The 15,002-nt window shown below is 40.9% G+C and overlaps 1 protein-coding gene across 1 annotated transcript in view; it reads left to right on the top strand.

Moving 5' to 3' along the window:
* LOC143277550 (adenylate cyclase type 6-like) overlaps nt 1-15,002 on the top strand; it is a 64,487-nt gene that overhangs the window by 9,466 nt on the left and 40,019 nt on the right. Inside the window, 2 exon segments of the mRNA XM_076582435.1 lie at nt 586-816; nt 6,006-6,287. Of these exon segments, the coding sequence (XP_076438550.1) occupies nt 586-816; nt 6,006-6,287 (513 nt within the window).

Genomic DNA, 15,002 nt, shown 5'->3' on the forward strand with positions numbered 1-15,002 from the left:
CCTCCTGGGGAAGCACAATCCAGCTGATTCTGCTTGCTTCATCCTCGGACGCTGGATCTTCGAGCACAACCGAGAATGAGTCAAAGTCGGCGCCTTCTAAAAACTCGTTTCAACCATCTTTTCAGTCTGAGCGTAGCCGTAGCTGTTCCGCGTTCTTCACGAGCAGAAGGGTATCAAGCAGCCACCAGGGAGCTTGGGAACGAGGGACAGCAGTGGAGCTGAGAGAGAAAGAAAAATCACAAGAAGAAATTGATCTTGATCAAGTGACCGTTGTACCGTCGATGCATCGCTTTATTGAGGTATGCACAGAATGTGTGTGTGTGTGTGTGTGTGTGTGTGTGTGTGTGTGTGTGTGTGATTTAAAAAGAATCGTGTGTTTGTTGATAGTTTTGATATATATATTTATTTTCTTTGGGTGTATTTTTTATTTCAATTGTAATCAGATAATTATTTTGAAATGTATATCTGTCTGCCCTGTCTCAGTATATAGAGAGACAGATGGAGAAAGAAAGAGAGAGAGTGCATTTATTGATTCAACCCATCTATCCACCCATCCATCCTATCCATCCCTAATCGCTTGGTCAGTTCCAGCAGCTGGTCAAGACGATGGTGAATAAGAGCGTATCGGACCCCATGGTGGAGGAGTTCTACAATCGCTATTTAGAAGGGCAGCATCAAAACTCCCTGATCGTTCTCGTGACCATCCTCTGCATCTACTGCCCCATCTGTGCTGTCTTCTACTTCCTGGGTGGCTGCCATTTGCCCACCCGGGGTATCGTCATGTGCCTAGTGGCTTTTGCCATGATGATGTTCGATGTGAGAGCCTGTTTTGTAAAGGAGAGAGAGTGAGAGAGAGAACGCGTGTATGTTTCTGAGTCTCTCTCTGTGTGTGTGTGTGTGTGTGTGTGTGTTGGGGAGAGTGCATGTGTGGGACTATGAGGGGGAGGATAATGTGTGTGTGTGTGTGTCTGCGCGCCTATGGTTGTGTTGGGGAGAATGCGTGTGTGTTTGTTAATGTGTGTGTCTATATTTGGAAATGGTAACGGTGTTTTTAGTCTGGTGGTGGTAATTGGTGGATGGATGGGTGTGGGCGGTAGGTGTGTGACTGTGCATTGGGGAAAGTGGAGGTGAGAGAGTATATTTGAGTGCGTGCGTGTGTGTGTGTGTGTGTGTGCGCGCGCGCGCGCGCGTGTATGTGTATACACATGTACGTAATTGCACATGATTGTGAGACCCGGAGGACTTTGGTTTTCTTTTATTCTTTTGAATATCAAGTAATAGAATGTTTCAAGGGGCGACATTGAAATAGATGGACACACATGTTTTTTATTGATGCATACATTTGACTGTTGTGTGCCTCGGGTGAGTGAGATAATGACTTCTGAAACTGAACAAGGGACAGCACAAAAACAGATGAATATATATATATATATATATATATATATATATATATATATCTATATCTAAGAGTGACCCTTGTAACAAGTAAACAACTTATCCCTTGAGGAAGGAACGTGATCGTTCCGAAAATTTGGAATATTTGACAGATTGATGTGTTTGTTTTTCTTTTTCTCTTTAACAAAAAAAAAAAAAAAAAAAAAAAAAAAAAAAAAAAAATATAAATGATGGAGTCTCCCGTCGGAACGACGGAAGAGTAGGCAGACAGGTTTATCTGTCAGTGTGTGTCCTCATATGGGAGAAGAGGCCGATTCTGGATGCGCAGCACTTCCCACAGGTGTTGCAAGGGAAAACGTCCCCAGAAATTGAGCCCTGCTTCCTTCGCTCACGCTTCTCATTAATGGCCAGCGTTCTCTTGTTTTCAGACGTCTTTATTCCACTAGCATCCTCCAGCGAGAGCGGTCAAGGGCATCAGTTTCCCAGGAAGCGCTGTCTATGTCACAGGCTTTGAGGTTTGTCTTCAAGGTGTCCTTGAAGCGCTTGCACGGTCTTCCAAGTTCGCGGTGGCCTTCCTTCAGCTGGCCATACAATAGCATCTTTGGGATCCTGCTGTCTGTCATGTGGACAGTGTGTCCTGTCCAGCGTAGCTGGCATTGGATCAGCAGGCTTTCGATGCTGGGCAGGCCGCTCCTCTCTAGGACTTGGACGTTGGAGACCCTATTTTGCCACTTTATGCCGAGGATCTTTCGTAGGCATCTCTGGTGAAACTGCTCAAGTTGTTGAATGTGACGGCGATACGTCGTCCATGTTTCACAGCAGTACAACAAGGTGGTCAGCACAACAGCTCTGTAGGGGGAGGGAGGGGGGAGGCACTGGCGTTCTGTGAGTTAGCTGGTTGATACATGGACTCGGTCTTGCTGAGACTGATGGTGAGTCCAAATCGTCTGCAGGAGCTTGAGAACCTCTCCATAATGAACTGCATGTCCCCATGGGTGTGTGCAGCAAGTGCGCAGTCATCAGCTAAGAGGAACTCTCTCAACAATGCCTCAAACACCTTGGACCTAGCATGGAGTCGCGGCAAGTTGAAAAGTTTGCCACCTGAGCAAACCTGAATGTAGATGCCCTGGTCACAGTCTTGGAAGGCGTCAGTCAGCATGGCAGAAAAGAGAATGGAGAACAGTGTTGCTGCCAGGACGCAGCCCTGCTTCACTCCATTTACCACAGGGAATGGATCTGACATGTCAGTATTTTCCTGTACTCTCGCCTGCATGCCATAGTGGAATGACGCAATCAGCTGGATTAGGCTCTCTGGGCAGCCGGACTTTAGGAGGATCTTCCACAGACCACGGCGGTTCACTGTGTTGAAGGCCTTAGTCAGGTCTACAAAGACCCTGGGGAGCTCCTTGTTCTGCTCACGTCACTTCTCTTGCATCTGGCGTATGGCAAACACCATGTCACATGTTGCCTGAGAGGAAGCCGCACTGTGCTTCAGGGATGACTGTGTTGGAGACAATGGTCAACCAGTCTGTTCAGTATGATGCGGGCAAAGATCTTGCCGGCGATGCAGAGGAGAGAGAATCCACAGTGGTTATTGCAGGATGTTTTGTTTCCCTTCCGTTTGTAAATGTGGACAATTGAAGCATCCTTGAAATCCTGGGGGACCTCCCATCTCTCCCAGATAGACTGGAACAGGGTGGTCAGCTTGTCTGTCAGCCCCTCGCCTCCATACTTGTAGGTGTCAGCCTGGATTCCATCCGCTCCTGGTGCTTTTCCTGACGTTGTCAGCTTCAGGGCCTTCTGGGTCTCAGCCTCGGTGGAGGGGCAGCTAGCGAGTCATTAACTGGTAGCTATGGGAGGGCTGCAATTACCTCATCAGATATGGATGAGTCCCTGTTGAGGAGGGTGCTGAAGTGCTCTGCCCAGCGGGCAAGTATGTCTTTCTTGTCTGTCAGGAGGGTGGTCTGGTCCAAGGTTCGGACAGGGGTTGATCCTGTGACTCTCGGTCCATACACAGCTTGGAAACCATAATGGAAGGTCTTTGTGTCGTGAGCATCAGCAGCAGACTGAAGCTCTTCGGACTTTCTCTCCCACCAGGTGTTCTTCATCTCACGCAGCTTCTTCTGTACGAGTTGCTTGGTTTGCAAGTACTGGTTATTCTTCCTCTGTCTTTATCGGAAATGTGATCCTGATGCCGTATATTCAGCGTGTTCAGGAGCTTGGAGATTCCAGAGTCGTTCTCGTCAAACCTGTCTTTGTGGCTCCTCTCGACAAAGCCGAGTGTGTCAGCTGCTGTTGTGTACACAGCATCTCTAAAGGTGCTGCATACCTCTTTTACATCAGTCGATGCAGGAATTTCTTAGAGAGCTGCTTGGATTTGCTGCTGCAACACGTCCTTGGTGATAGGGAGGCAGTGGATGTTCAGCTTCCTAGGGGGTTTCTGCTTGGCTGGTTGGAGCTTGCGTGCAGTTGCAAGTCTGATGTTCATCTTGCTGTGTACCAGGCGATGGTCCGACCAACAGACTGCTCCTCTCATGCAGCGTGTAATGGAAACATCACCTCTGTCCCTCTGCTGGACAGTCACATAGTCCAGTATGTGCCACTGCTTGGAGCGGGGGTGCACCCATGTGTTCTTGTACTTGTCCGCTTGTTTGAAGAGAGTGTTGGTGATGGTCAGTCCATGCTGTGTGCAGAGTGAGAGCAAAACCAGTCTGATGGAGTTGCACTTGCCAGTGCCGTGCTGTCCTAGGACTTTTGGCCACGAGGAGAAGTCCACGTCGACGCGGGCATTGAAATCCCCAAGGATTATCAGTCTGTCCTTTCTGTCTACCGCTGAATTGGTGCGGCTGAACTCCTTGTAGAAGGCTTCTTTGATGTCATCAGGGTTGGTCATCGTTGGGGCATAGCAGCTGATGACTGTGGCAAGCGATCCTCGGACAGCTTCAGACGCAGGGTCATCAGCATATCGTTTATCCCACTTGGAGGGCTGTCAAGCTGTCGTGCAAGTTTGGTTTGTATGGCAAAGCCCACACTTGAGGTTCTTGGGGTGCCTTCTGGTTTCCCAATGCTGTAGAAGGTGTAGCCCCCTCCAACTTCCTCCAGCTGGGTTTCACCGGCAAACCTGGTTTCGCTCAGGGCTGCTATATCCACCATGGTAGCGATCAAGCATTCTAGCAATGAGCGCTGTGTGCCTTTCTGGTCATCTCTGTCCAAAAGGGTGAGAACATTCCAGGCACCCAGAGTCAGGGCATGACTCCTGGTTCTTTTCTTCTGTTGTTTTCGACCGCTAGTGTTGGATGTCCAAGTAGGTGCGGTTTCCTACTAAGTACTAGGTGAGGCAGGCTTTGTTTAGGGATCCTTTTATCTCACCTTCCCTGTGTGGGGAGAGCAGTGCTGTCCCTAAAAAGGGCTGCTCTGACGCTGTGGGAGGATACGGGCGCCGCATCTGCCCCAGTCTACGGCCGACCATCAGCCCACAGCCGCCTGCGTGCAGAGTCGTGACTAGGAACTGCCAGCAGCATCCTCTGCCTGTCCCCGTTACCACTTCTCCATTGCCGCAGAGATTGGGAAAGCTGGGCGTTGAAGGGCTAGCTCGTCGTTCCGACTTTAGCCTGGTTGCCTGACCAGCACAGGCGACTTTTTTTTTGTGAAGAGGAGTTGTGCAGTCCCTTCCCCACTCTCTCGCCTACCGACGCTTAGAGTCCCACAGGTGCAGATACTGTCACGTGTAGAACGGCCTCGGCAGGTGCAGGTTTTTTCTTCAGAGTTCCGTCTCCTAGGAGGACTTCCAGCCAACGATAAGAGCTTCCCCTGCCCTTTGGTCATCCTCTTCCGTCTTCACAGCCGTTGGGAAAGGTTTCCTTCTCCGCCTGGTAAGTCGTTGGGAGACTTCACTTGCGGCAGTTAGTACTGGGTTGCATGATACCAGTAGCAAGGGCTATGCCGCTGACCTGACCTCGTTATATATTAGCCAGGTTTGCTTGTGCAACCAACCCAATTTTCGGCTTCCCCAGTGAACTAGAAATAAATCCCTGTGGCTCCAGAGCTTAGCTAAGTTTGCTCTGCGCAACCCAGAGTCCAAAACGCAGTGAGGTGATCTTAACAAAGTTTACTTTAGCCCGATGTAAAAAAAAGAAAAAGAAAAAAAAAGAGTTCAGTTATCTGGTACGCTTGTCCAACCCACCCTTTGCTCAGGTGGAGGAGGAAGGTAGCAGAATGGTTAAGGCACTCAGCTGCCAATATAGAAAGTCTTTGAGGGTGTGGGTTCGAATCCCGCTCTCGCTCTTTCTCCCAAGCTTGACAGTATAATCAAACTGAGCGTTTAGTCAATCGGATGAGACAATAAACCGAGGTCCCGTGTGCAGCACGCACTTGGCGCACTGAAAAAGAACCCATGGCAACAAGAGTGTTGTCCTCTGGCAAAATTCTGTAGAAGAAATCCACTCTGATAGGTACACAAATATATAAGCATGCACTCAAGGCCTGATTAAACGTGTTGTGTTATGCTCTGGTCAGGCATCTGCCTGGCAGATGTGGTGCGGCGAATATGGATTTGTCCGAACGCAGTGACGCCTCCTTGAGAGGCTGAAACTGAAAATGATACTTCTCAGGTGTGGTGCTGCATATCGGACGTGAAGCACACGAAGCAGATGACCCTGGTGTGGACCATGATGCTGCTGATCTTCATGCTGGACGTGGTGCAGGTCACAGAGGGCGACCGGCCTCTGGACGCCTTCAACGGCTTGTGGTGCGCCATGTTCTACATCTATCTCACGTACGCTTTCATGCCGGTCAGTGTCCTCATGGCTAACACAACGGGGCTGGTGCTGTCGGTGGTGCACATGTGCTGCGTGCTGAGCTCCAGTTTTCATCAGCCTTATGCTTGGAGGCAGGTCGGTCTGGGTAGTGAATGTGTGAGTGGAAAACCAGCTCTCTCTCTCTCTCTCTCTCTCTCTCTCTCTCTCTCACGCAACGAAAAATGATCTGCGTGTAAACATATGTGATAAATTTAATTATATTTGTGATAAGATAGATGACATGAAAACTGTGGTAACAAATTTAGAAACTGTCAACAAACAAATTGTGGAAGAAAACAATTCTATTAAAACTCAGTTGGGTTCTCTACAGTCTCAGATAAAAAGAAATAAATCATTTCAGAGAGACTGTGTCACAATTTCCACGCAAACGATACCTGATACTTTTGTGAAAAATATTATTACCCATTCTGATGTCTGCACGCAAACAGAAACAGTGCCATTCAGTCAAACGCGGGATGATGTTAGTCCTGTTAAAGATGTTCGTATGGACACAGTCACTGAGACACAATCCAATATGCATAATACTTCCTCAAAGCCGGCTTCCGAAGCCAAGTCACAGACCCCTGACAGTCTGTCTCCAGTGAGTGACAAAGGGGAATGTCCCACAGACCCCTCTTCTCTTCCCCCTCAACAGAACGGCGAATCTGTAGAATGTGCTGTTCAGACCAAGAATTTCTATTCTGTCCTCTCTGACACAAATACTGATGTGTCAAAGAACAAAAATTATCTATCAACAGACACACATTCTGGGAAAGATAGCCGAGCGGTCAAGCCAGATCGTGTCCACAGTGCATCATCCCCTTTTGATACGCTGTGTTGTATGTCTGTTCCTTACAGAACTACTGTGTTGCTGGTTGGGGACTCTGTGCTGCGCTACGTCAATCCCAAACGTTTAGTGCTTAGACATGAACGACCATTTAAAATATGTGTCCCAGGTATGTCCATCGAAGACCTTCTCTCGTGGCTTCCCTCGTTGTCCGTAACCCCAAGTTTAAAGGAATTGATCGTCCATGCTGGTGTCAATTCATGCCCGTCAGGTCCCATTTCTGTCAGTACCTGGTCACCCCTCATTGTTTTGTGTAATCAGAAATTTCCAAATGCTCGTGTCAGCTTCAGTTTCATTCTTCCTGACAGAGGCAGGCAGACATTCAATAATACTATCTTCCCAGCAAACTGCAATTAAAAGGTGGCTTGTGACAAACATAACGCTACATATATTGACAACTTCCCCGGTTTTGCAGAAGATAGGAGTCTGTACAGTGACGTCATTCACTCAAATGTCCGAGGAACTTCGAAACTTGCGGACAGTCTGAAAAATCTGTGGCGGAATGTGCCTGTCAGGAATTTTCCATTTGATTCTTTCCTTCACAATCAAGTTAAAGCCCCTCTGAGAAATCCTGAACCAAGACAGCCCGCGGCTTTGACTTATCCCAGTCCTTCATCATTTCACCCTTATGTAAGTGCCTAGAATAATCATGATCGTGCCAACCATCAATTTACTCCAGAAGACTGCCCTCCATTTTCATCCATTGAACATTTTCCCCCTTTAATGCAAAGATCATCCCCCAAAGAATTTCCAATGAACCCCCTCCCACATAACCCTGAACCGAGTCTTCCTGCACCCTTTGCCCACTCAGAGCTCTGCATTCAGTCATCATTATGTTGACACACCCATGAACAGAAATGCGTTCCCCTCATAGAATAGGACGTATGGAATGAATAATTCCAACTCCCCAACTGATATCCATCCTTAATGCAGAACAGTTACTGACAATGGCATCACGTCTTTTGTCTCAGCAACATTTCACTCCGTCATAACAGCCCCCCCCCCCCTTTTTTTTTTCATTATTATAATTTTTTTAAATTTAATGATTGATTTTAAAAAATATGTAATTCCTTCTATTATCGATATGAAATCTACCCAGCCGCCTAGGATTAACGTAAAATCAAAAGGTAGTGTTTCCATTTTCTATCGTGGACATAAATATGTAGTGTGTGTGTGTGTGTGTTTGTATGTTTGATCGTGCGCGTGCCGTGCGTGCGTGCGTGCGTGTATGTATGGTTGTTATAAAATACCCACTAATTTGCCGGACCATCATGAAAACTGTATTGTTGACTTGTGGTCCAATAATTGTGACATTTGCCCGTGTGTCACATTTAGAAAAAAGTAAAAGTACTTAGTGAATGATACCTTGTACTCATAAAGAGTTTTGTTAAAGGTCTTTTTTCTTGTCGGTAATTTTCTACTTTTTGCTTGTGATTTGGATATTTCGTCTCTTATCTCTGCAAATTACCGTGTTGTTGTCATTTGTGCAGTTGACCCTCACAGCCTTTATTTGATATTGTGATTATTGTATGTTTGATAAAATTTTGCATTTTCTCGTGAAGTGTAGAGAACAATGCCAAGCATACTTGATGTGTGGCCTTCCAAAGATGGCCTTAGAATTGGATTTCTTAATATCAATCATGTTGTTAGTAAACTGACAGATGTATCGTTTATTTTACATAATTCCGGTGCGTATTTTCATGTTTTTGGGTAGCTGAATCTCGATTATCTCACAATATGTGTGATTCTGAACTAAAAATGACAGGGTATAATGGTGTCCGTAGAGATCCTACACATACTATGGAAACAGGGTTATTGATATATATCCACCAGAGCATTAATTTTAAACAAGTGCATCCCCCTGATCTTCATTGTATTGAATCCTTATGGATACAAGTCAACTTAAAAAGATGGAAACCAGTTCATCTGGGTTTTATTTATAGAAATCCAGCTGAATGTGTTCATTGGAGGGACAATTTTACTCTTTTGATGGAGGACGTTACTTCTTTTTCTGATGAATTAATATTATTGGGCGACTTTTATATTGATTTATTAAAACCTAATAAATTATGGACACATACTGTGGAATCATTTCATCTTACCCAATTGATAGATAAGCCAACTAGAATTACTCCATCTTCACAATCGCTTATTGATCACATTTATGCATCTACAATACATAATATAGTTGAAATATGTTCACCAGCTTATGGTTGCAGTGACCACTTTCCTATTTGTTTAACATGGTTAAAGAAAGGTGTTAAAATTCCTAGAAATTGTCACACATTAATTAAATATAGAGACTTTTCAAAATTCGATCGTGATAAGTTTTTGTTTGATTTAATTAATTCGTATATTTCTGTTGTTTATCAGTTCACAGATCCTGATGAGGCATTTGAAGTTTGGTATCATAATTTTTTTAAATGTGTATGATAAAAATGCTCCATTAAAATCTAAACGTGTTAGTATTAATTCGAAAGTACCATGGCTTACACAAGATCTTCAAAATGCCATGGATTTAAGAGATGCATTACTAAAAACAGGAACCAAAGAAGAGAATGCTAAACAAAGGAATTTGGTTAAATACCTGAAGCATGTGGCTAAAAAGAAATATTTTCAAGAACTAGTTTCTTCAAAAGCTGATAGTAAATCAATCTGGAAAGCAATAAACCAGATCACTAATCGTAATGCCAATACTAAAAGTACATCAGTCAGTGATATGTCTCCTGATAAACTTAATAGACATTTTTGTGAAATAGGTAACTAGTTCAACTGTAAAGTCTGATAGGTCTCTAAATAATACTCTTGAAGGTTTAAGCGAATTCTGTATGTCGAAAAATATTTCGTCTGACTCAAAAATTCCCTTAATGGCTGTTAATGAAGTTTGCAGTGCATTATCACACTCAAAGCAAACTGGAACCAGAGGCTTGGATGGAGCTGACAGTAAGATTTTGAAACTTTCTGCACCAGTTATTTCTGAAACCCTTACTTACATTTACAATGTACAAGTCAGATCAAACAGAGCCTTCAAATTATAGACCAATTTCAATCTTGTCTACTTTGTCAAAACCCCTAGAAACCCACATTAAAAACACATTTTTAGTCATTTTAATTCCTTTAATCTGTTTCATCCAAGTCAGTCTGGTTTCAGACCTAATCATTCAGGCCACGCTGCACTAACATCCTTAGTTGACAAGTGGCTGACTAATATAAATAATATATAATAAATAATTACTGGAGTTCTGTTTGTAGACTTCGCAAAAGCCTTTGATGTGATTGATCATGCACTTCTCCTTAAAAAACTTAGAATTTATGGCTTATCAAACAATACAAAAATAGATCTCTTGCACTCTCCTCTAACAATAGTAGATCAAGGGGTGTGGCAGTTTTATTTAACAATAATTTTGACTTTAAAATAGAAACAATAATTAGGGATATGGAGGGAAATTATATCATTCTGGTGTTAAACACTGCTGGACATTAGATAGTATTAGCTAATATCTATGGCCCAAACAGGGATGAACCAGAGTTTTTCAAAGAAATCCAAGCAAAAATTGAGGAATTGAGTATTCCAAATATCCTTATTGCAGGTGATTGGAACCTAGTAATAAATCCTAATCTTGACTACTATAACTATAAGCATATAAATAATGTAAAAGCAAGAGATGTAGTTTTTGAAATGACCTCCACATTAGAGCTAACTGACGTTTGGAGACAACTGAATCCTGAAGTTTTAAGATATAGTTGGAGAAGAACCAACCCTTTTCGTCGTCTTGACTTCTTTTAGTTTCTGAATCCTTGATCACTAATGTAAAGAATGCAGGCATTCTATTTGGTTATCGAAGTGATCATTCTCTAATATGCATAGAAATAGTATTCAAAGTTTAAGAAAGAAGCAGAAGCCTTTGGAAATTTAATTCATTGTTACTCAAAGACCATGAATATGCAAAATTGATTAATGACACTATTGAAGAAATAAAACAACAGTATGCAGTGCTTCCTTATGTGAGAGAAAATCTCAAACAAATAAGCAATGACCAGATACAGTTTGTGATTTCGGACCAGTTGTTCTTGGATACACTTCTAATGGAAATTAGAGCAAAATCCATTTCATACAGTATAAAGAAATAAAGAGAATTAAGACAAACTGAACAACACTTAGAGGAGGAAACACAAGCATTAGAAAGAAAATCACCCCATACTGAACTTGATACACTTCTCATAACAGAACGTAAGACACAACTAACAGAAATTAGAAAATCAAAAATGGAAGGCATAATGTTAAGATCCAAAGCAAGATGGGCATCTCAGGGGGAGAAAATAAACAAATACTTCTGTACATTAGAGAAAAGACATTTTGTTAGCAAACAAATGTTAGAATTAGTATCAAATGATGGCAGACTGTTAACTGAAAGTGATGAAATGCTAGAGGAAACAAAGACATTCTTCAGTGATTTATATAAAGAAATAAAATAACAAAATATAGAGCATAGTAATTACATAACAAATTTACCCAAATTAAGCAAAATTGAATCCGACAAACTGGAAGGATTAATAACAAAAGAAGAAGCATCAGAAGTGTTAAAAAATATGCAGAATGACAAAAGCCTAGGTACAGATGGGATGACAGTAAACTTTTAAAACTTTTTCTGGAGACAGATAGGGGACTTTGTGGTTCGGTCTATAAATGAAGGGTTTGTTAAAGGTGAAATGTCAATCACACAAAGAGAAAGATTGATAATCTGCATACCCAAGGGAGATAAACCAAGGGAATACCTTAAAAACTGGAGACCTATCTCACTACTTAATGTCATATATAAAATAAGTTCAGCTTGCATAGCAAATAGAATGAAAACAGTGTTACCAAAACTAATTCATGAAGATCAGACTGGGTTTATTTCAGGGAGGTATATTGGAGATAACATTCGATTATCATATGACATGATACACTACTTAGATGTAAAACAACTACCTGGGTTATTGGTTTCAATTGATTTTGAAAAAGCCTTTGACTCCGTAAACTGGGATTACATGGGAAATGTTCTTGAAACATTTGGTTTTGGAAATGATATCAGAAAATGGATATACACTTTTTATAAAAATATTAAAGCTCGTGTAATTGTTAATGGAAAGATGTCACAGACTTTCACTATAAACAGAGGGTGTCGTCAGGGTGACCCTATATCACCGTATTTATTCATATTGTGTGTAGAAATATTAGCTTGTAAAATTAGAGAAGACAAAGAAATTAAAGGAATACAGATATCAGACACGGAATTTAAAATAAGTCAGTTTGCTGATGACACATCATTTACATTGGAAGGAGACAGAAAGTCTTATGAAAAATTGTTTGATGTATTAGGAGAGTTTAAGGAATTTTCAGGACTCAAGTTAAATGTTGAAGAAACTGTTAATGTTTGGTTAGGTAAAAAGAAAAACTCAAATATAATATACTTAGAGAACCAACGTATGGAATGGAACCCCCCTAAATTTAAAATCTTTGGTATCTGGCTTTCAAATGATTTATCTAGTCTAACGAAATCAACATGGCAGATAAATTTGTCGAAGTAAAAACATTATTTAATATTTGGTCGAAAAGAATATCAACACCTCTGGGCAGGGTAGCTGTGCTCAAATCACTTATTCTGTCCAAACTGGTTTACCTATGGATATTGTTACCAAACCTACCTGACAGTGATCTAAAACAGCTACAAGACATGTGTTTTCAATTTGTATGGGACAAAAAAACAGACAAAATAAAACGAGTGTATGCAGTGCATGATGTAGACAGCAGGGGAATTGGAGTACCTAACATACAGGCTTTTGTACAAGCACTGAAACTATCCTGGCTACGAAAAATGCTCACTGCATGTTTTAAATGGAAGAAAATACTACAGAATATACATCCTGAAATAGATAGAATTAAAAAAAAAACTATGGCTCTAAAAGATTTCTAAACAAAGGTAATGTTTTGGAGAGATGTATATGATGCTTATGATAGATTTTGTCTTCAAATAGAATTGAATAAGAATGCAGAAATTGTAGCAGAACCAGTAACAAGTTCAAAATCAACATTAACAATTTTCACTATAAAGCATGGACAGATAAAGATATATTTTTTGTTAATGATGTTCTAAATGAAAGAGGCCAATTCTTAAATTATGTAGAATTCTCAAGGAAGTATGGGATAAAAGTAAATTTCTTGACTTCATAAGCTGTACACAAGCAATTAAAGAATATGCAAGAAAAAGGAACATAAAATTTGAAAATAGCAAAAAGAACAAAGATAGCAAGGCATTACAAATATTATGTGGAATAAGTAAAGGAATAAAACCATACTATGAATTACTATTGCAAAGGATAGAAATATTTGACATAAAAGCCTTTATGAAATGGGAAAATAAGCTAAATACACAAATTGATTGGGAGATTGTATTTAAAAAGATAAAGACAAGAGAGGCAAGGGCTTCAAGACTCACTTGTGTTAAATTACGTCCCCTAGCATTAATTACAGAGTAATTTCCCTTTTTTACTGTCTGCACCAAAACACTTGCAAAATAAATAAAAATTCCATGCTTAGCAAAAGAAGTTCCTGTTTGAACAAAAAATGATAATAATGACTCCTCTAGTTGTTGTGTCAGAATAAGAGGTCAAAGTGCCAAGTTTAGAGAATATAAAAAATATAAATATAACAGTAAATGCAGTTTGCATATAATTAGGCTTCTTTTTATTTTTTTTGTGCCCATCCCAGAGGTGCAATATTGTTTTAAACAAGATGACTGGAAAGAACTGAATTTTTCCTATTTTTATGCCAAATTTGGTGTCAACTGACAAAGTATTTGCAGAGAAAATGTCAATGTTAACGTTTACCACGGACACACAGACACACGGACACACACACACACACACACACACACACACACAGACAACCGAACACCGGGTTAAAACATAGACTCACTTTGTTTATACAAGTGAGTCAAAAATTAAGGAAATAAAGTTTAAATGGTTTCAGATCAAAATATGCCATAGAATCCTCGTGTCAAATAATATCCTTAAAGTAATGGGTGTGACTGAAAATGACAACTGTAATTTTTGTGACACCAAAAAAAGATGAAATACAGCATTATTTATGGTTTTGCCCAGTTATACAAACTTTTTGGCTTCAGTTTGAAAATAAAATGTGAAAACTGTGAAAGAATGACCCTCAATTTTGAACTTATTTTGTTTGGCACTGATGAAAAAACTAAAACAGATGATGTTTTTATCAGGATTTCTCTATTAAATGGCTACCCTATTTAGATTTAGTGATGGAACATAAACTCTAATCTTTTATATAGAGTCAGAGGTATTTCCACAGGAGTGGAAATATTATATTGACCAATCTTGTATTGACTGGTTTGTTGTGACTCGTATGTTCCCTGTGATCCATGAGATTTGACTGTTAATGTGTGCTGTGAGCTGAGATTGGAAATGTCATGTTCTGGGATCTATGTCTTTTTTGTTGTTGTTGTTTTTGTTGCTGTTGTTGTTGTTGTGTATGTGCTTGTTTTTTGTTTGTTTTCTCTATTCTTCATCCATTCTTTCTTGCTTGCTCGTTAGCTATTTGTTAACTAAAAAACACCCTTGCAAACGGTAACCATATTATACATGTGTGTGTATATTGTATGTGTATGTGTACATGTATATATATATATATATATATATATATATACATATATATACATACATATATATATATATATGTGTGTGTGTGTGTGTGTGTGTGTGTGTGTGTGTATGTGTGTGTGTGTGTACTACCTCTATTGCTAAAGGTGGTGTGAATTGCAATTTTGCTTTATTGGTGTGGAATTTCATGTGAAATTGTAATGGAGACAATGTTGAAAAGAAAATATAACCTTCTATGCAAGGGAAAAAAAAATCTCTTGCACTCATTTTTATCTGATAGGAAACAACTGGTAATAATT

Source organism: Babylonia areolata, chromosome 2, assembly GCF_041734735.1.
Source record: "Babylonia areolata isolate BAREFJ2019XMU chromosome 2, ASM4173473v1, whole genome shotgun sequence".
NCBI classification, from domain to species: Eukaryota; Metazoa; Mollusca; class Gastropoda; order Neogastropoda; family Buccinidae; genus Babylonia; species Babylonia areolata.